The 21,722-nt window shown below is 32.8% G+C and overlaps 2 protein-coding genes, 1 long non-coding RNA gene and 1 pseudogene across 12 annotated transcripts; 2 read left to right on the top strand and 2 right to left on the bottom strand.

Moving 5' to 3' along the window:
* The first annotated feature begins 2,001 nt into the window (after window positions 1-2,001).
* LOC107890783 (U-box domain-containing protein 44) lies at window positions 2,002-8,248 on the top strand. 5 transcript variants are annotated; one of them, XM_041101119.1, is made up of 6 exons: window positions 2,002-2,210; window positions 2,573-2,668; window positions 2,869-4,244; window positions 5,054-5,357; window positions 5,782-6,275; window positions 7,164-8,248. In XM_041101119.1, exons 3-6 carry the CDS (start codon window positions 3,012-3,014, stop codon window positions 8,166-8,168), a joined length of 3,036 nt encoding a protein of 1,011 aa, XP_040957053.1. In that variant the 5' UTR covers window positions 2,002-2,210; window positions 2,573-2,668; window positions 2,869-3,011; the 3' UTR covers window positions 8,169-8,248. The 5 variants fall into 5 exon arrangements, with proteins under 5 accessions (XP_040957053.1, XP_016670810.1, XP_040957051.1 ...); XM_016815321.2 differs by having other exon boundaries at window positions 2,573-2,722; XM_041101117.1 differs by having other exon boundaries at window positions 2,375-2,668.
* Window positions 8,249-8,369: 121 nt separating this feature from the next.
* Window positions 8,370-10,124, bottom strand: LOC107890784 (oligopeptide transporter 6-like; annotated as a pseudogene).
* Window positions 10,125-10,160: 36 nt separating this feature from the next.
* LOC107890781 (exonuclease mut-7 homolog) lies at window positions 10,161-15,306 on the bottom strand. 6 transcript variants are annotated; one of them, XM_016815315.2, is made up of 9 exons: window positions 14,915-15,305; window positions 14,705-14,833; window positions 13,976-14,099; window positions 12,384-12,811; window positions 12,131-12,207; window positions 11,849-11,984; window positions 11,489-11,692; window positions 11,207-11,251; window positions 10,161-10,438 (listed from the first exon to the last, which is right to left on the bottom strand). In XM_016815315.2, the coding sequence occupies exons 1-9, from the start codon at window positions 15,278-15,280 to the stop codon at window positions 10,379-10,381; spliced, it is 1,569 nt and encodes a 522-aa protein (XP_016670804.1). In that variant the 5' UTR covers window positions 15,281-15,305; the 3' UTR covers window positions 10,161-10,378. The 6 variants fall into 6 exon arrangements, 4 of the variants coding, with proteins under 4 accessions (XP_016670804.1, XP_016670805.1, XP_040957054.1 ...); XM_016815316.2 differs by having other exon boundaries at window positions 11,207-11,232; XR_005918262.1 differs by having other exon boundaries at window positions 10,237-10,438; window positions 10,738-11,251; window positions 14,915-15,306.
* Window positions 15,307-16,040: 734 nt separating this feature from the next.
* LOC107890780 (uncharacterized) lies at window positions 16,041-17,618 on the top strand. The gene is made up of 2 exons (XR_001682031.2): window positions 16,041-16,295; window positions 16,618-17,618. It is a non-coding gene; the product is annotated as an uncharacterized lncRNA (long non-coding RNA).
* The last annotated feature ends 4,104 nt before the right edge of the window (window positions 17,619-21,722 follow it).

The raw sequence follows: 21,722 nt of genomic DNA, 5'->3' as shown, positions 1-21,722 counted from the left end.
TTTAAATTCAAATTTCTCCTAAATTTATTAATTTTTAGTCCTGAAAAAACTTGTATTTTAGTTCTTTTTATAAATTATTTTTTTAATTTCAATTTTAATTTTTTTTCAAAATAAAATTTTTAATTTTAATCTTCCAAAATTTTATAATTTTATTTCAATTCTTACTCAAAGTTATTACAAGCTAGCAAAATATTATTATATCCCCATTTTTAGTTTTTTTTCATTTTTCTTTCAAATAAAAATAAAGTTTTCAATTATAATTTTCAATACTCTATTGCCCATACTAAAAGTTTGTGGCTTCGTGGCTGCGCACCATTGCATCCAAATTTGTATTAACCCAACCATATTGATTATATCTAAATTCGACTAAAGAATAAAATGTCTTCACTTGATGAAGAGATAGATTAAACTATATTTTAACTGGCTTGAATCAATCAAACTTTGGAACTTATATGACCCATTCCAGTTCTCACGTACACTACACGAGCCTCATTATATCAAAATTTTATTAATATCTTGAATTTCCTCTTTTTTCCAATCTAAATTATTTTTTCTCTTTTTTTTAATTAGAATTTATGAAAGATAATTTTTTATGCTAAATAGCTATTTACAAAGAAATTGTTTTTATATTATTGATGGACTTTTTGAATTTCACAAATAAAACTAAAAGATAGAATCTATTTTTTTATTTATTTTATAAGTAGCTTTAAAACACTGATATGTGTTTTTTTAAATATTTTACTATATTTTTATATAACACTTATCAACCTCCTAACTTTACTTGTGAAGATCTATATTTATACACTAACCCTAAAAATACAAAACAATAAATACATGCATGCATTAAGTATAAATTTACATTATCTTAATTTGTATGGCAGGGTGATTAAAATTTTTGTCAGACCCCAATTTGACACGAGATCAAATCATTAGGGGTGTGCAAATTTCAATTAAAACTGATTTAACCAACCGAACCGAATTAATTCGGTTATTTGGTTTGTTAACCAAATTAATTCGGCCGAAGTCGGTTAATAATTTTTTAAAAATTCTGTTAATGGTTAAGTCTGTTCAAAATCGATTAATTAACCGAAATTAATAAATAATATTATAATATATAAGTATTAGTCCACTATTAATTCCGTTAATTCAGTTAATTTTTTATATGTTTTATAATTGTTTTAATCAAAAATAAAAAAAAATATAAATTTCAGTTAATTCGGTTAACCGACCAAATTCACCGAAAAACTTCTGTTCGGTTAATTTTTTTTGAAAAAAATCAATTCAATTAACGGTTAAGGGTTTAAAAAGGTCGGTTAATTCAGTTAATCCTAATTCGGGTCAGTTAACCGAATGAACACCCCTACAAATAATATGTACTCAATCTTCCACCTCTAATATAGTATAAAAAAAAAGAGAGTAAAAGCTGATATTGATTTTTTTTTAAATCCTTTTTTTTCATTCAAACTATCCATAATAATTATAAAAAAACTTAATTTAATATTACAAGTAATACTAACTCAATAATTTTACAAAGAAATCTACTATTGTTATTATAAAATGTTTCGATATTATACCTTTTAATTTTTTATAAAATACCTTTATAAATAAAGTTATATTTAGATGTTTTGTTCGTTTGTGATGTGTATTAATCTGATTGGATTTTATTGCTGTTTGGACACATTTTTATAATTGTAATATTTTTTTACTTTGAATTAAAAAATTCCACTCTTTTTAATATATATATACACGTTATATAAATAGAGATAACTTGAAATTTACCGTTAGGTTGGCGCCATTTCCACCTTAACGTCTTTTCCACTGCGAGTTCAGATCCCATACTCTTAGGAATGGCCCCGTTTCGTGCAGCCGCGACTTTATTTCACGCTTCGTGACGTGGCATCATCGGGTTTCTCTTATTTACGATCCTATCATAGACCGTATCGCACCGAATCAGCAGGAACTAATACAATTGACTCCATATTTTAAAGACAAAGAAACACAGGTCTGAATACAAGACTTGAGGAATTATGTAAAATATATATTTATTATATGTGTACAAATTACAGGAGAAGGGCTCTGTTTCTAGGGAGAAGTTCTCCAAAGCCGCATTTTTTCCTGGCTGCGATTAACTTTCCCGGAAAATTCGAGAGGTTTTCTCGCAAATAAAACTTGACCCAAAAGTAAGAGATGCGTTGACTTACTGTATCCAGGTTAGCCACCGCTTCTTTCTATGTTTCTCTGCTATCTCTGCTAAGTGTTAACATGTCCAGTGATGTTAATGACTTGAGAAAGAGTTGTTTTGCTTCTTGTATTTTGTTTGATTGCTGAGAAAAAAATTGAGAACAAAATGCTTTTCTATTGGTATGTTTTTCAGCTAGTTTCTGCTAATGAATGGAAATGAATGCTTTAAATGAATCAAGCCTTTGCATCTCATATCTCCCCGTTAGTTGCTGATTGACTCAAGAAATTTTGATTTTCTTGCAAAAGATTTGTTTACTCTCGTTGAGGTCGGACCTCGACAAGTCCTATATTGTCCCCTATCAGAGTTTTGTGTATTGTGCTGCCCGAACAGGCAAAAGCTATAGTCACCGAAGAGTGAGAACATGACTGCTGAAAAGCCTCCCTCAAGATCTCTATACGCTAGACGTCTTGAGTTCGAGCCTATGAGGTTGCTTTTCTATAACCATACTTCCTCCTGTGAATCCCCTATGGCTGTTAGCAGGTCGAGGCACATAAACAATTCTAATAGTTGATTTCATCTCTCTAATTTGAGCTCTTCACAGATCTAACCAAAATCAATCTTTTCTTCTTTTCTCAGAAATTGAATTAACGGTATCTGATTTATAATTCTATAAAATTGAGTTGCAGAGGTTGGTCTTACCAATTCCAATGACCTGAATTCCACCGTACTCTTGGACTCTACATGGATATCAAACATCGTCAGAACTGAAGATCTCTTCTGTGATTGTCTTGTTGATTGTGTTTTTTTTTTTTCTTTTGAATGTTGAAAGATGGAAAAAGACATGACTACAACAACTAAATCAATGGTTTCACTACCTGAGTTGTTCTCTCAGTCCACAGTTGCAATACTTGATTGCATTCAAGCTGCCAAGGCTGTCGTCACACAGACCGAGAATTTCGAGAAATTCTCAAATTTCATGGAGAAGATCACACTCATCTTAAAAGATTTGTCAAAATCAAGTGTAGATGATTCTGAGAGCTTAAGAAATGGTCTGGATATTGTGAACTTGGAGATTAAAGTTGTGAATCAGCTAGCTCTCGAGTGTGGAAGTAGAAACAAGAGTTATCTCTTGATCAACTGTAGGAAAATCTTGAAGCAATTAGAGAACAGCACGAAAGAGATTTCTCGAGCACTAAATCGTATCCCTTTGGCCCGTTTGGATGATCTGAGAATTATTAATAAGATTACCAGGTTGTGCAAGGATATGGCGGAAGCTGAATATAGTCCCAGTGTAATGGAGATTACAGTTTTGGAGATGATTGAGTCTGGTTTACAAGAGAGGAATGTTGATAGATGTTATGCAAATGATTTGTTTGTTTTAATTGCTGAGAGAGTTGGGGTTCCTGATGAAAACTTGGCGATGAAAAAGGAACTCGAAGAGTTAAAGGCCGAAGTACAAGAATCAAAACTTGGAATCAGCATGGCTGAATCTAGAAGAATGGAACAGATTGTTGAGTTGCTTGAAATGGCTGATGTTATGACATCCTATGAGGAGAAAGCCAAGAGGTATGAAAACGAGCGGGACTCACTTGGTACTCAACCTTTGCAGGCTCTCCAGTCATTTTGTTGCCCGATCACTATGGATGTCATGGTGGATCCGGTGGAGATTTCATCGGGTCGGACATTTGAAAGAAGTGCCATTGAGAGATGGTTTGCAGACGGACATAAGGACTGTCCATCAACCTCAATACAATTGGATTCATTGGTTTTACAGCCTAACAGAACTCTTAGACAAACAATTGAAGAATGGAAATACAGGAACAAGATGATCACCATTGTTTCTATCAAACCTAAACTTCAGTCAAATGATGAACACGAAGTGCTTCAATCTCTATGTGAGCTGCAGGATCTATGCAGGGAACGGGAGCTGCACTGTGAGTGGGTGACATTTGAGGGTTATATACCAATTCTCACTGGACTTCTTAGTGCAAAAAATCGTGAAGTAAGAACACAGGCTCTAGCCATTCTCTGCATTCTTGTTAAAGACAGTCATGATAACAAGGTACTTCTAGTTTTACTTCTTTCATATTTACTCCAATTTATTTACTTGGGAATAAACTACATAAACTTGGTTAGAAACTGAGGTTAGTAAAATGTTACTTTTTCTGTTTGTTTGTTTAGGTAAGAATTGTTGGGTTATGCTTGCTATGAGATATTGTCCGCTTTGGAGTTCTAAAAACCATTTTTTCACAAATTAGTCTTTTGAGAAAAAACATCTCAATAGGAGAATGATAGCCCTTACCTAAAAGTCAGGATCCATTAGTAGACGTGGGATTGTTATCCCCCTAACACTAGCCGTAGACAAAATGTGGATGTGTTTTTGTCGAGGGGTGGTAATGGTAAGGAATCATAATGGATTCTCAAAGACAGCGTTATTATACTGTCCTACTATTAGGTATTGTTTGCTTTGGATGCCTAAAAAACATCCTCATCGTTTTGTCCTTTGCAAAAAAAGCGTATCTATAGTGTAAGGGGGACCCTCCCTTACTTATAATGCCGTAGTCCAACTCTTGACTATTTGATATTGAATTGTGTTCCCCCTTATCAGAGTTCTTTGACAAAGCTTCTTTCACATTGCCTTTACAGATGAGACTGACTTCCAATTTAAATCAACCACGGCTTAGACTAGTTGATTCATATAGCCCTCCTTAAGAAATAAGATCCAGCAAGATTAAGGCTCAAATCCCAGTATTTACAATGCCAAGCTGCAACTCCATTTGTACTACAAAAAACTGACCTCCAATTGAACTTTCACAAGCAATTTAATGTAAAATATATATATTTCTCAAACTGATCTTGTTAACTTTCCAGGAAAGAATTGCAAAAGAAGATGATGCACTCAAATCCATTGTCCGCTCACTTGCTCGCCAAATAAAGGAAAGCAAGTTGGCCTTAGAGTTGTTATTGCAATTATCAAGAAGCAGTGTAGTGCGAGATGTCATTGGAACCATTCAAGGCTGTATATTTCTTGTAGTTAATATGCTAAACAGTGATGACGCTCAAGCTTCTAGAGACTCAAGAGAGCTTTTGGACAATCTTTCTTTTCTTGATAACAATGTTATAGAGATGGCTAAGGCAAATTTCTTCAAACCTTTATTGCACCTTCTTTCTTCAGGTAAGTTCTCCATAACGACTCTCTTGCCTCACTATAATTGTCTATGTACCCTGATTTGGCACGGTGTCGGATGTGAGTTTGTGTCTAATATGAGAGTGTTCAATATTTACCAAGATTTTTTTATATATTAGACGCTAAGTATTTGAAGAATCCGGAAAACATAATTGATTGAAAAAAAATTAAGCAGGTCAAAGTGCTTGTAAAGGTGTGGCACTATCCTGATCACCTGTGTTCAATGCAAGGTATTGGGATATGACCTTCAAGGATTCTCCAAATACATGGAAGAATTTTGAAAAATCTGATCATACTTGTTTTGGACACGTACCCATATTCAAAACTTACGTCCTAGTCTGAGTGACACAAGTGGTCAAAGTTGATAGCAGAGTGTCTTGAATTTTTGAAGTAACAATCTGGTTTGATGCAGGACCAGATGAGGTGAGGTTTCTGATGGCTAAGACATTGTCTGAAATTGACTTAACTGATCATCATAAACTATCCCTAGTTAAAGATGGGGGAGCACTAGGACCTCTTCTTCAGTTACTCTCTCATGAAGATCTAGGGATGAAAACAGTGGCAGTTAAAGCCCTTCAGAATCTGTCAAGCTTACCCCAAAATGGGTTGCAGATGATCAAAGAAGGTGCAGTTGGACCACTATTTGAAATCCTTTATTGCCATAGCTTGTCATCCCCAAGTTTGCGTGAACAGGTTGCAGTTGTAATCATGCACCTTGCCAAATCAACTAATAGCCCAGCAGCTGACGATGAGAAAATCTCATTGCTGGAATCTGGTGAAGATATCTTTAAGTTATTTTCATTGATTTCTTTCACGGGACCCAACATTCAAAGAAACATTCTTGAAGCTTTTTGTGCAGTGTGCTGGTCATCTTTAGGTTCAGAAATCAGAGCAAAGTTGAGACAGGTATGCATGCTTCTGAGCTGTTCCAATCTATGTTATCATGTTCAAGAGTTAGTTTCGGGGTCTGACACAGTATACTAAATTTTTTCATATGTTTAGAGGATTATATACATATTTATGTCTGCATATGACACGGTCTGTAAGTGGAAAATCTTGAGTAGCATAGGCTTCAATACATAACATTGGAAAATCCTCTCTGAAATACACTTGGATAACTAGTTTGTGTAAGGAAACCAGTCTTAGAACTTGGATAAATGACCTTGTGTTAGGCATTTTGAGACTTTGAAGATTGCATCTAACAGCTACCCTATGAAAATCTTGAGGGATGCCGTTAAATTTGGAGAATTATATCTGTATTTATGTCTGATGACACAGTATGAAATGAAAATCGAGTAACATAGGCTTCATAACGTGGAAAATATTCTCTGAAGTACACCTAGATAAGTTTGCCTGAAGAAACCATTCTTACAACTTGGACAAATGTGCTTATGTTAGGCATTTTCAGACTTTTGAGATTGCATAAAACACCTCCCCTCTGCAAATCTTGAGCAAATGCCAGTAAAATTGGAGAATTATATCGATTCTTGTGTCTGAATATAACACAGTATGGAAATGAAAAATCTGAGTAACATAGGCTTCAAACATGACATGAAAACAGTTCACTTGGAAAACTAGTTTGCATAATGAAACCATTCTTAGAATTTGGTAAATGTGCTTATGTTAGGCACTTTCAGACTTTTAAGATTGCACCAAATACCTCCCCTCTGCAAATCTTGAGGGAAAGCTATTAACTCATCTTCTACTACAATTTCTATTTTTGGTGGTTTCACTAAGAAATCAGGAATTTATATCTAATATTTTATTTTATTCAAATGTTTATTTGATCATCAGCTCCCTGCTGTCCAAGTGTTGGTTCAATTATGTGAGGTAAACAACCAAATGGTGAGGGTGAGAGCAAGTGCAGTGAAGTTATTCTATTGCTTGACAATAGATGGCGATGACATCAGTTTCCAGGACCATGTGGGTCAGAGATGCATTGATACATTGCTAAAGATCATAAAATCTCCAACTGATGAAGAAGAGGCCGCTGCAGCTATGGGTATCATCTCGAATCTTCCCAAGGACTTACAGATAACTCAATGGCTTCTAGATTCCGGGGCACTGGATATAATAATCTTTGCTTTCATAACTGGTAGAAACCGAAATGCCTTGAACAAGGAGCATGGAATAGAGGATGCTGTTAGAGCCCTTTGTCGTTTCACTGTTTCAACAAATAAAGAATGGCAGAAAAAGGTTGCTGAAACTGGTGTTATTCTGGAATTGACAAAATTACTAGTTTCAGGCACTCCTTTAACAAAACAATATGCAGCGGTGTCGCTTAAACAGTTTTCAGAAAGTTCCACCGCAATGAGCCAGCCATTAAAGAAAACGAGAGCTTTCATTTGCTGCTTTGCTGCATCAGAAACAGGCTGCCAAGTACACCGGGGCATATGTACAGTTGAGTCTTCATTTTGCATTTTAGAGGCCGATGCTGTCGAGCCACTGGTTCGGATGCTTGAGGAGGGACATTTTGGAGCTGCTGAAGCTTCTTTAGACGCCCTGTTGACGTTGATTGACAATGAAAGATTGCAAAATGGTTGCAAAGTGCTTGACCAAGTAAATGCCATTCCTCCAATTATAAAACTACTGAGTTCAACTTCAACCAAATTGCAGGAAAAAGCATTGGGAGCTCTAGAAAGGATATTTCGGTTGCCTGAGATGAAGCAGAGATACGCGACATTGGCTCAAATGCCAATCGTCGATATAACTCAAAGGGGAAGCAGTGGAATGAAATCAATGGCTGCCAAAGTCCTCGCCCAGTTGAATGTTCTAGGTGAACAGTCTTCATATTTCTAAATCTGATATATGATACAATGCCTGTAATTTTCAAATAAATATCTATTTTTAAAATGGTGAAAAGAACTCCAATTTTCTTCTCTTTTTTCTTTAATTTAAAAAACCAATCAATTGATCCTGTCTGGTAATCAATTTGATTTCGGCAAAATAAAGAATACTGCACATTAATTACAAAGGTAATTTATCAAAAGAATTCCAGAAGCATTATGTACAAGAGATTAGTTCAAAGTAGTAACATGTAATAGTAGGTAACCGGACAGCTGTCAGCCTAAACACCATTTGCAGTTGGAATCCCCACCATTGAAGGCCAATGCTCCTCGCTTGCAGTGTAAGGAATAGCAACACAGTCATAAATGTGGTCCCGGCTTCAAGACCGCCCGAGAGGACATACTTGTAACATCACCAATCCGGTCGGTATTTGAAAATGACGTATCCAGAAACGAAGCTAATGATAAACCGACTTCTGAAGTTCACCGTGGTGGCTGGTGGCATCATAGCTGTTCAACCTAAGAGGACAGGCATGTGTATAAGATGGATCCATTGCTTATTGGGGTACGCGTTGTGTGCTAGCCATACTAGGAGAGGTGCCACTGCTCCACTAAGAAAGAACCAATTGACATTACTGTATTCACCTTTGGTTCCGAATATTCTACGGGGTCCAACGAACCCCCATATGACTGACACATCGAAGAACACGCGGTCCATCGGGCAAGTCCATAGACTGTCAGGTGGCAACAATGAGGTATCACAAAGATGGGGAATCTTTCCATGAGCCACCATGCAATTATGGTGCACACCAAAACTGCCACAAGTGTTCCCATCACCTGCAATGCCAAATTATATGTCGACATTATCGATTTACAATCAACTTTTTCAAGAGATTGATGTTTTTCAGGATTGTAAACAGAGAACTGACCTGTGCCATGAACATTGATTGAGGTGGAATCTTCATGTAATGACCGATCTTGAAGTCTGAAACAAAGGTTAGAGCTTGAGTCAAGATAATGTATCCATACACCTTGAAGCTATTCGCAACCAGCAGCTTTGGGCACAAATATCCGATCACATATTCGGTAAAAATGTTCAAACCTGGTGCCTGCAGACGCATAAAAGCACACAAAAACCATAGTACGTACAAATTACGAGTTGGAACTTTCTTCCAACCTGATTTATGGTAGCAGCAATAATACCAATTAGAAGGATGAAGAAAAATGCAATGGCACAAGCTACTAACACACCCCACCATGGCAACTGAAGTGACTCGTTGTAGTATTGGCAAGTGAACAGAACAAGGCCGATGTTCGAGACAAGGATGAAAACAAACCACCATGTCGGAACAAACTTGTACTTCATAAGCTTCATGTGAATATCCATCTTCTTATCACCTTTAAAAGCAGTCTTTGTTTGTCTCCATAGGTCTCTGCATGTAGCAGCAGAAAATGAGAAAAAGAAATTGAGATTTATATAACGTTTTCGTATCATGTCAAGGTCCCCCGTTCAAATCCGAAAATCGAAAATCGTGGCAGTTAACGTAGCAAATCCGAAGTGCTGAGATGAACTCCCCCGTTCTGCCGATAAACCATTTCGTCAAGATGAAACATGGTATTAACAATGCTCAAGATGTCATACTATTCACCATTTGACTTGAAAAGTGCACCGGAAAAGATGGGGAGGTTCTTCACTTTGTAGACATCGAACCGATACGAGAGTGGTGTGATGACATAAATCACGAGTATAAAATAAATCTACTTTTTTTTTTTAAATTGATCCGCACATCCCTCGAAACTACTAAAATTTGGTACACACAATTACATAATCTTTTATTCAATTTCTAATTATTTAATTCTACTATCATATTATATTTATAATTTAATTTAAATTATGCATGTTAAATTTTAAATAAATTAAAGATATGTAATTATTTGTTCAATAAAAAGCTTAAACCTTAATATACATTAAAAACAACATTCTCATGTATAAAATTTAAATAAATAAAAAAAACCATTCTCACTTGATATCATAAAAACATCAATCCAAAATTTTGTTAAAATATTAATCATACACAATATTAGAAAGACTACTTGTTTTAAGTAATATAAATGAATCTCTGTACTTACTCTAATACTATCAAGTATTACATAAAAATCTTGATAATATATGCTGATATATCATAAATGATAGTATTGTTTTTCCAAGATCCAAATTCCAAATCATTCCTTCAATTGGCAGACATCGATGAACTTCTGAACAGCATTGTGGTACTGGGTTCCCTGTAATAAAACCAAACCAACTGTTTATAACTTAAAACGCATAAAAAATTTACCCATGCATCGTTAAAAACATAAATTCTCAACAGATCAACAGTTTTGAAACAAAATGTACATCATAGGATCACAGTGTTCTAAGTTCAAGTGCAGGCTATCTGATATACAAGGCATAGAAGTAGAAACAGCATGGTTTCAGAAACTTCGAGGGCTTTCTCATTGAAAAATAGAGAGCTAATACTCTTACAAATGCAGATAATGACAATTTACTTAGAGAAATAACCGCAAAGATCTCAAGGGACTACCTCTTCTGCTTTTGTGACATTTCATTGGGATGGTCATGGTGCTCAGGACATCTGTTGTTAGGGATCATCACAAAAGCAACCCACTAGAGCTCTGTCACTAACATTTTATTTTTCTTGATGTACTCATTTTCAACACCCGTATCTAAAAAATCTCAGAATATGGACGTAGAGATATGACCCTCTAAATATATGAAAAAAGATAGAGAGAAATGGATATACTCATGTCAAACACATACAAATAGTCTGATCAACATAGCTCTAAATAACCCTTTCCCACATTAACACTGAACAGATCAACCCTAAGCTCACAATTACTGTTTTTAGTCAATATGACCATGCCTTAAGTCTACAGAGGCCGCAGTGAACAGGTCACAAGCAGCCAAACTAGCCCTTTGAAATAAGGGACCAAAAGGAGGACAAACGATATAGTAAATCTACTGCAGATTATTTTTGCCAAACTAAAACCTACCTGACACTTTGAAGGATTTGGCATAACTGTCATTGAAGCATTAATCTGGAGCAAGTTAGATCATTGAAAGTCAATAGTTCAAATAAACCGATCCATTGTGTATGGATGCAATGTTGGGCATTTAGAAAATAACATCCTTAAGTGATTTAATTATCTCAAGAACAAGGCCATTTGATGTGGCTCGAGTGATTTAAAATGGGGTAGATTCAAGCCTTATAATGTGTTTTCTGTGTTGGAAAAGAAACTCATTTCAAGGATCAAGGAAAAGAGGAAATAAACTACCTCCCAATAAAGTTGGTTGCAGTCCATGCATTGCCAAAATTCTAAATTCTTGTCAAACAAGCAGTTCGGAATTTTTTGGAAGCCCTTTGCAGCTTCAATGGCCTCTTCTACTGTCAGCGGCTTTTGGATAAATCTCCCATTGCATTTTGTGCATCTCGACATCAGCTGATCCTCACTAATTTTCAATTGGAAAGCCTCAATTACCTACAAAACAATTAAGATGTTTTACACCTGCAGAGTACATTTTTATCATTATATTTTTACTTTCGCCTTCATAAACCTCCTTATTTTTTGGTCTCCAAATACCAATATGAACTTGCAGGATCACAAATCTCCTTACAAGTATGACTGCAAACACACCTCAAGTAGCTGTTCGTTTTTCAGAAGATTATTCACCCTATATATTTGATTCTTTATCAGATACTGGTGTCTCAATAGCTTGGCATCTCGGGTTAAAAGCACCCTCTTCTCCTTGTATGCTTGATCTATTAGCTCCCTAAAAGCACATAAAGTTTGACAAAAAAGTTAATGCTCCCATTGCTAATATATATTCAGAAAATAAGGTACCAATATAAACATTCAGAATTATGAAACAAAGATAAACAGAAATATACATCTTCCAAACTTTGATGAGAGGACAACCTGGGTTCTGGTTTTCTGGAATGTGGAACAGCAGCATCTACACCAACACAACGAAGATGTTTTGCCAAGCCTTCAACCTAAATAAGTACCATGTTATACTCCCACCAACAACAGTATATAAACAGTAATAGCATAGTCTTTAAATTCTCCGGTAGTGTTGTTTCAAAGGATTCCTAGAAAAAAACTAAATTGCTGATGGTAAAAGAGAGAATTGCATTGCAGACTACATTGAGCAAATAAACAATTTACTTACCATCACATCACACAAAAACTTAGGGCATCCATCACCCCCCAAGGAAATATCCCATGGTGGGGGGCCTTGCCAATCACCATAATTCTCTAGCTGCTTTTCTTCACAAACAGCCACTGAGGACCGTCTTTTTCCTTTCCTTCTGGAAGCTTTTGGATTTCTATCAGATACCCGCAAGAAAAGTTTTTCACCATATTTTCTTACAATCTTCCAGAGAGATTCATCCATAGGCTTGGTTTTTCTTATGACCTCCACTCCCCTGGCTATTCTTTCACATTCTTCAGAAGAAGCAGTAGCTTGGACAATATCCAGTGCATTGCAAAATTTTCTCCCAACAAGTTTATTCTCACAATCAGGCATCTCAAGAATACCCTTCAATCCTAAACTAACATTAGATTGATGTTGTTCGTTGACATGATTACACAAAGGCCCTGTGATAAAAGGTGGTCCAGATGTTTTCAACCTAACTCATAAGATAATTCAGTGAAACTGGATAAGCAAATAAGAATCTCATGTGATAATGATAAGAAATGCCTTGTTCATAAAGACATTCAAGTAATAAAACATGATTTTCCACTGAAAAGCTCAATAAATGGAAGGACATTGTCCAAACAGCAAGTGGAACCTTAATAATGCAAGGTACAGGATACACATTATGGCAGTAGCAAATACAAATAAAAATCCATCTTGAGAGGAAAGAAAGTTAGGCGCAGAGCTTTGGAAAAAAAATGGGAAAAGAAAAGTTGGCTAAACTCTAACATGATAGGACCATATTTTAATTTGCTTAATTGAAACATTATCACAAAAGCAGCAGTATTTGGAGACAATTTTTGTTTGCATGGTGGCGTCGAATATACCATCTATAGATAGAATGCTAAAACAAAATGAACAAAACATATTAAAAAATAAATATAAAAATTGTTTAGACCTTGCTCTTATTACTGTGTGACATTTTACTTTTCATCGACCAATCCATAGTTAGAGAAAAAGGTTCCAGAAAGGTTATACTGAGAGATGTTAAGGGCTTATGGCCGCTTTTGAAAAAATGTCCAACCGTCATGAAACAACATAACTCCTAAGACAACAATCCTGCAAAATATCTTAAACCTTTCTGTATGCTTTACAGTTTTGCATACTCATCACAATCATACAGTAAGATTCAATATCCATCACATCACCAACAAGAAATGCAGAAATTTGATTATATAGCATCTTTTAGCTTCCTATTTGCAAAACCAAATTATACCATAGGATGTGTGGAAAAGTAATATAGAAACCATAAATGCATTAAAATAATTCCCAGCAACAGCAAATAATGTAATACCAGAAATTATATGAATAAGTAATGAAAGGTTACAAGGGGTAACAAACTAAAATGCTACGTAGTTTATCAATATATGCACATGCTCATTTTCTAAAAGAGAGCTATCACAGGCATGACCTAAATACTTTAGAGACTAAACTTGGATGGAACACTATGTCTAGCTTTCTTAAACATTGAATAGCTCGAAAGATGAACAAACATTTCAAAAAGACAGAAATTCTATCCTATTAGCACAAGGAAACTGATGACAAACTACACATTTCAAATTCACCTTCTTTGATAACCTTGGCCTGGAAGATTTTGAATATTCCAAGCAAGCAGTGTGCATCTTTAGCTGCATATCTTATCTGCTCTTCTGTAAGAGGACGATGTGACCAATCACTACATTGAAGTTCCTAGAAAAGATTCGAGTACATTAACAAATTGCCACATAATCCTATAGGAACTATAGAACCTGCCAAGTGCCTTTCTGAAAGCTAGCAAGTTAGTGGTTAATTCAACTTAACCAATAGAAGGAGAGAGTGTAAGAGACTTCTAAACCTAACCAACAAAAGGGAAAGAAAAAAATGGAAACAGATTTTTTCCACCATTTAAGATTTAGTAAGTAGAAAACGTACATCATTCTGATCTTTCTGCTTCTTTACGTGAATTGAAACGGAAAATATATATCATTCTTCTATAAGTAAAAACCAGCGTGTTTGAAGAGTTACATAGCGAATCACATATTATCCTTTTCATTTATTATCATCAAAATTTCTTGATACCATTTCTAGGATAATATTTATTCGTAACTATACTGGGGTGAGCTAGTAAGCACTCACTAAAACATAGATATTACGGTGGCATTATACCATAATTAAAGTAATAAAATATGGAAATATCCTGCATTTTTCAAACACGCACACAAACCAGTAGAATTCTGAATTCCCAACCCAACAAATATTACCAAAAAAGTAACTATAGAAAATTAATGAAAAATTGGTTGCTTAAAAACCCATACCTTTGAAAGATGAAGACCCAAAATTTCTTCACATATTGCTGACAAACTCTTTTTATCCTTTGATATTTTCTTCCCTTGTTTATGTTGCAAAAACTTGTATATGTTTGTGATGTCCATATAGGGCTCCACCTATTTACCATTGTTACACAAAGCCTTACCACATTTTTACAGTGAATTTTTTATTGAACAAATTTGAAAAGAAAAACTTACTTGATCAAAGCCAGGATTGCCTCCTTGAGCACGAAAAGTGGACGACAAATAAATCAAATCTTGCTTGAACTTAAACCCTAATTTCAAAATATCTGGTGAGACAAGCACGTCCTTTATCAATCCCCATATCGAAGGTAGAGGAAGAGAGGAGAGATCCAGCAAGAAGACAACCGACTCATCCCATCCGGCAGAGTCGTCTCCGATTTGACACGCGAGTTGGAGGAGGGTGACTGTGGGGAAAGTGGACCGTTGGGACCGAACCGGCTTCCATTCGGCATCGAGTCCGATGACTGTGGATTTAGACAGGGTGCGGGTCAGGTGAGTGAACTCGGACGAGTCGAAAGACGAAACTATGTGGGTATCCATATTGTAAGAGAAATTTCCAGTTGGATTTGTGCAAATTTAAATGGGATTTACTTTTTTCTGAGCCTTTCTTCACCTTTTGGGCCATTGTAAATTACATTTGGGCTTTGCTTTATTTAGCATTCAAATTTTGCTAATTATAAGATGGTGATGCTGATGTGATGCAAAAATTTTACAATTATTTTATTGTAGACTATAACTTAGCTATTCTTTTTCTAAAGTGAGTTTTTATTTAAACATTTTTTTCTCAAATTATGATTTTTTATTAATTTTTTAAATATTATTTTAATATTTTATTAACGCGACACTCATGAATGTCGAAATTTATATAAATACAATCAAATCGAAACTCAATTCTTATAATTGTCAAAGTTAAGTATTGATTTCAAATATTCATATTGAATCTAATTTATAACGACCATGATACCCATGAATGTAAAAACACAACTGAGATTTTGTATATTCTTTTTCGGACTTTAAACATTAAAATTAGAAAAACCTTAAATTCTAACACTTAAAATTGAAGAATAATTTCTTATCATTTTACCCAAAATATTACAAATGTAAGATTTTTTTTAGATTTGTACATTATTTACAAATGTAAGGTTCTTATCATTGAAGAATAATTCCTAGCTATATGTTTTGATCCCATTGAGATCAGTAATCAGTGAAAGATGCATGCAATGCACTTTATTGTCGATTTTTTTGGTATTTATATCTTTTAATCATGTATGGCGTGTAAAAATTTTGACATACCTTTTAATATTATTACAACGCGTTTGGTTGGGGGAATGCATGCGTATTCCCCCCTATGCAGCGGGCCCACTGCTAAACTGCCGTTTAGTTCACTATAACCCCATTCCGCGTGTAATCGGTTACCCCCCTATGTAGTTATTGCGCGTAATAACTATTACGCTCCCTCATCCCTGATTGCCTAATCCGTGTTTTCCCCTTTTCTGCTATTCCATTTTTTGCCCTCGTCCTCAACCTTCTGATTCTACGACGCCTCCTTGCACAGGTAATTTCTTTTCCCTTCCACTCAGTCCGTCATTGATTTGAGTTTAGGGTTTCTTTGATTTTCTTCATTTTATCAAGAAGGAGGAACCGATTTGCTGTTGTATTTTAATTGTTCACTAACCCAAATCGATTTCCCTTTTCTTATTTCAGACACCTTCTTCATCTCACTCTTCCCCGATTTTGCATTCACTCAGTTAATTTTCCAAAGTTTGTTTTGCATGTTCGATTGAAAGACATAATTTTAGGGCTAAATAGTTTGTTTCGGTTCTTGCCTGTATTGCATTATTTGTTTGAGTTAATCGATTTCCCTTTTCTCATTACAGGTTGTTGTTCATCGAACTCTTCCCCGATTTCCCTGGTTACACAGGTTAGTTTTCCTCCCCAAGTAAAACTCATCTGCGATTTGTGAAGAGAAACTTGAGGGGACAAATCTGCTCTCCCTTGCTATTCCTACTTAACTGCTTTCGATCTTTTGTTTTTGTTCTTTGGCATGCTAATGAGCTTTATGATTGTTTAGTTGTTGTTTGGCATATTTAATCTGCTCAAATTCCAAACAAATATTATTTGCGTAATTTTAGTTGTTGTTGTGTCTTGGTCTGTTTGGTCTGTTTATATTTTGTTGTTAGTAATGCTCTGTTCTTTTGGCTAGATTTGGTTCCAGTTTGCTTAGCTTAGGTGGAATGGTGTTGGGTTTGATAGATATCTTACATCTGATACATGGAAGATTGTTGTTTCTTTTCCTTTGTTATGTAATCCAAAGACTTTTAAGGCATGCAAGTATGTTATATGAAGTTGTTTAAGCTATGTTTATTATTTCATAGGTAGTAGTACAGAACCATTAGGTTCATTTTGGTTGCAATCAAAGTTAATAAGCTTAACTGCAGACTTGAGGCAGTGAGCAATTACAGCATTATTTTCTAAGTTAGCTTAATGACTGATCCAGACTTGTGAATTGCCATTTAAATTCAGGCATTTTTGTGATACACTGCTGTTGTTTGAAAGAGTTTACAATGGAAAATGTTGTTAGTGCTGTTTTTTCAATTTAGAAATTGTTTAGTTGTTGTTAGTGAGTAGAAGATGAAACTGGAAATTGTGAAGTCTGTTTTGATATTGTTCTTGATATGTTCTGGTTCCTGCTTATTTTGGGGATTATTAATTGCAAGTTTGGAATGATATAGTTCTGTTATTCTGTAGATTTTGAAATGAAATGCTGTAAAAGAGTTACTTGAGGTAGAGGTAGATATTCGATTAAGGGTTAATTATGTTGTTATTATTAAAGACTCAAATAATTATTGAATTAATTTACAAGGCTTTTTTTATATAATAAGCTCTCTATTTTTAAATTATGTATTAACAATCAATCAAGTTCCAATTTCGATGCTTATATAATGTCCAAATTTAAGATTAAATCTTCATATTTTAATTAAAATATAATTCGGTACATCAACCGATTAAAATGCTAACGCAAATTTCTATACTTGATAATAATATTCAAATTTCTTATTTAATTCGAATTGATTATAATATTATTTTCAAATAAATTATCAAATTATAAAATGGCACTCAATTGACATAATTATTCATAAAGAGTTTATTCCTTTTCAAATGTGTATAATGTTAATTACTCATGTTTTTGTTACATCAACGGAGAAAATGTTCTCAAAATTAAAATTGATAAAATCTTACTGAAGATTAACAATATATCAACAAAAATTGAATGAATTAGCTATTTTATTAATTGAAAAAGATATCTTATACGAGATTTATTTTAATAATTTTGCATCTCTAAAGTCTAAAAAATAAATTTTAAATAAACATTTATAATGTTTATTTAATAGTTAGTTAACTAATTTGAAGGCCGAAAACATCAAGGCTGTTGGCTATCAAATCAGTAGGAGTATTGCCTCCGAGGTGATACTTCAGCAGAAGTCAGAAAAATATCTAAAGATGGAAGAGAAAGCTTCAAATTTATATTCAACCTTATGGGAAATTGAAGGTTTAACCGGAAATCAGCGGTACGAAGCTTTGAGTAAAATTCCAGATCATCCAACTCAAATGATCATTTTCTTTAGTTTACCTTCTGTTGCGCGATTGGAATGGGTCAGAAGATTTCTTTCTCACCATTAAAAATCAATGTTCAAACTTTTTGATGTTGTAAAACTATATAACATATGGATTATGATGTAGAATTTCATTTTCATCTAATATTTTCTTAATATAAGTTAATTATGTTTATGCAGAATATAATTCTCAAGTTATATTTTGATTTTAGTAAATTCATATTAGAACATTTTATTATTAAGAATTTTATGAAATTATATATCATTATTAAATTATATTTAATATTAATTATTTTAAATTGTATAAATTCATATAAGAAAATTTATTATCAAGAATTTTATTAAATTATATATTATTATTAAATTATATGTAATAATAATTATTTTAAATTATACAAATTCATATAAGATAATTTATTAGTTATAATTATTTTAAATTTTATTAAATCATATATTTTAATTAAAATATATTTAATATTAATTATTTCAAATTATCTTTTATAGTATCATATATTATGATTTGAGTAAATTCATATAAGAATATTAATTATTAAGAATTTTATTAAATTATATATTTTAATTATAATATATTTAATAATACTTATGTTAATTTATATTTTATAGTATCATATATTATGATTTGAGCAAATTCATATAAGAATATTAATTATTAAGAATTTAATTAAATTATATATTTTAATTATAATATATTTAATAATAATTATGATAATTTATATTTTATAGTATCATCTATTATGATTTGAGTAAATTCATATAAGAATATTGATTATTAAGAATTTTATTAAATTATATATTTTAATTATAATATATTTAATAATAATTATGTTAATTTATATTTTATAGTATCATATATTGTGATTTGAGTAAATTCATATAAGAATATTGATTATTAAGAATTTTATTAAATTATATATTTTAATTATAACATATTTAATAATAATTATGTTTAAATATGATTAAATTATTTATTATTGATATTAATAATCTTATTAAAATTTAAATAACAATAACAATAATCATTTACCAAAACAAATTTATGCTAAGGGTATTCTAGTCATTTTAGTTTTTTTTCCATTATGCTATTACACCTCTATTACATTCAACCAAACACAAGAATACTATTACGCCTGTATTCCATTACATTCAACCAAACAATTGATTTGCCATTACGCCTCTATTCCATTACACCTCTATTCCATTACGCCTCTATTCCAATACAGCGAACTAAACGTGCTGTTAGTGTTTATAACTTCAGGTGACGGTTAATTAATTAGTGTTTTTAACCATAAAATTTTCATTTGCATCCTATCAAAATTATTTTATTTCTCGAGTATTATATCATTATATCTTCTAATATTATTGTCGCTTCACTCGTATAAAAAATGAAAAATAGGCGTCTCATACGTCTATCTAAACATAATCTTTGGCACACACTAAAACTTAGTCATTTGAGATGTTGCATATAAATAAGCCATCATATTTGTTGTTTTAATTTTACTGCCTAATAATTAATTTTTTGGATTACGGTGAACTTGAACATCTCTATCTTTTATAGTATGTGATTTCACCATGTTTGTGGCAATATACCATCAAGGAAATTTGGGTTAAGTAAGAAAATTGGATCGGTTATATCTAGTTGGCTACTTAAATTTTAAAGTGTTTTTATTTTAGTCACCCGAAATAAAATATTTATAAATTGGTCACTCAAATTTTAGGGTATTTTCATTTTAATTTCCCAAATTTTAAATCTCTAACGACAATTAGCTTTACACGTTGTACTATGTTTAAACTTTTATTTTGGTCATTCAACTTTAAGGTCACTTTCATTTCAGTCATCTAAAAAATATATTTTTTTCTAATTATTTATTAGGTAATTAAAGTGAAAAGGAAGTAAGAATTAAAATAATACACAAAAATTGTCAAATTATACTTATTTATTTTATTGCCTAAAATTCTAAAATTTTATATGATTATATGATTATCGATGCAGCGAGTGTCATTAGTCTGTCTCTAACCCATTATTATACACCTTGGTTTATAAATGCAAGACTCTACTTGATCAACTTCAGCGTTATCAATTAAAGTGTACATTTAAGGAGGGTAATCAATATGTGGATGTGCTTGCGAGATTAAGGTGCAGCTTTTCAAATCCCTTGTAATCAGATTTTAAAGTTTCTATTAGCTATTTTCTTATTTGTTCGCAGCCTTTGAACTATTTAATTTCCGTTATGTGAGCCAAGGCCACGAGAAAACTGATATATAGTCACATTTTTGTTATTTAATATATTTTGAGTTTCTTTTCTCATAAAAAATTAATTGATTTTGTAAAATGTATTAGAAATGATGGAGCTATTGTATAATTTAAATGAAAACACTAAAAATTGTTTGATTTTAAAATTAGTTTACAAGTTCTCTTCAATAAACAGAAAGAGAAGCAATGGTAAAAAAAAGTTAAAAAAACATAAAATAAAAAAAATTAAATTGTTCAAAATAAAAAAATATGAAGATTAAATATATAAATTAACTTAAAATTTATATTTTTATGAAAAACCCACGAACATGCAACACAAAAAGAATATTAGAAATATTACATATGTGGGTGAAAATTTTAAAAAATATATATGAAAGAAAATATTATCGATGGTTAAATGGCTAAAAAGAATGTGAGTAGTTTCTTTAAAAAATATCTTTCTAATTTTAAAATAATAAAAGACATAAATATTTTTAATAAAAAACATTTTATTTTAAGATTTGAGCTTCTTTTTTTTCTTCTAAATTTCAGAGGAGGGAAGAAAGATATTCAGAAATCTTAACTATGAAATCTTGACTAATAACATTGAAATTCCAAATTATCTAAAAGAAAGAAGAAATAAAAACACTGGAGTTTATATAAAACTTCGTTAAATTTTCAAACAAGAGAACAAAAATAATAAATCGATTCAGATTCATCAAGTGGATAAAATTCAATTAAATAATTTTGAGTTTTAACAGACACCCATAAATAACAAAATAAAAGAGAAAAAACACCAGAAAATTCATATAAAAATTCATACGAAAAATCATTAAACACATAGAGAAAAAAAGATTTAGACGGGGAGATTAGCGACATCATTGGCAGGGGTGTGATTGTTGACGGCCCTAGAGATAACAGATGATGAAACGGAATTGAAGCTCGAAAACATGAGAGGGCGATCATGCGCTTCTGAATCTTCAGCATCATCAGAAGTTGAAAGGTTTATGCAAGCGAATCGTTCCAGCGATACAAAGAAGGCTTGGGCAACGCTGGTCCCCAACCACGACAAGAACCCGCCTTGATTGTTATCCATTCTTTTTTTGTTCTTAAAAAG

The sequence above is a fragment of the Gossypium hirsutum genome, chromosome D09, assembly GCF_007990345.1.
Source record: "Gossypium hirsutum isolate 1008001.06 chromosome D09, Gossypium_hirsutum_v2.1, whole genome shotgun sequence".
Taxonomy (NCBI): Eukaryota; Viridiplantae; Streptophyta; class Magnoliopsida; order Malvales; family Malvaceae; genus Gossypium; species Gossypium hirsutum.
The sequence above is the reverse complement of the archived record's forward strand: the minus strand, read 5'-3'. Positions and strand labels throughout refer to the sequence as shown.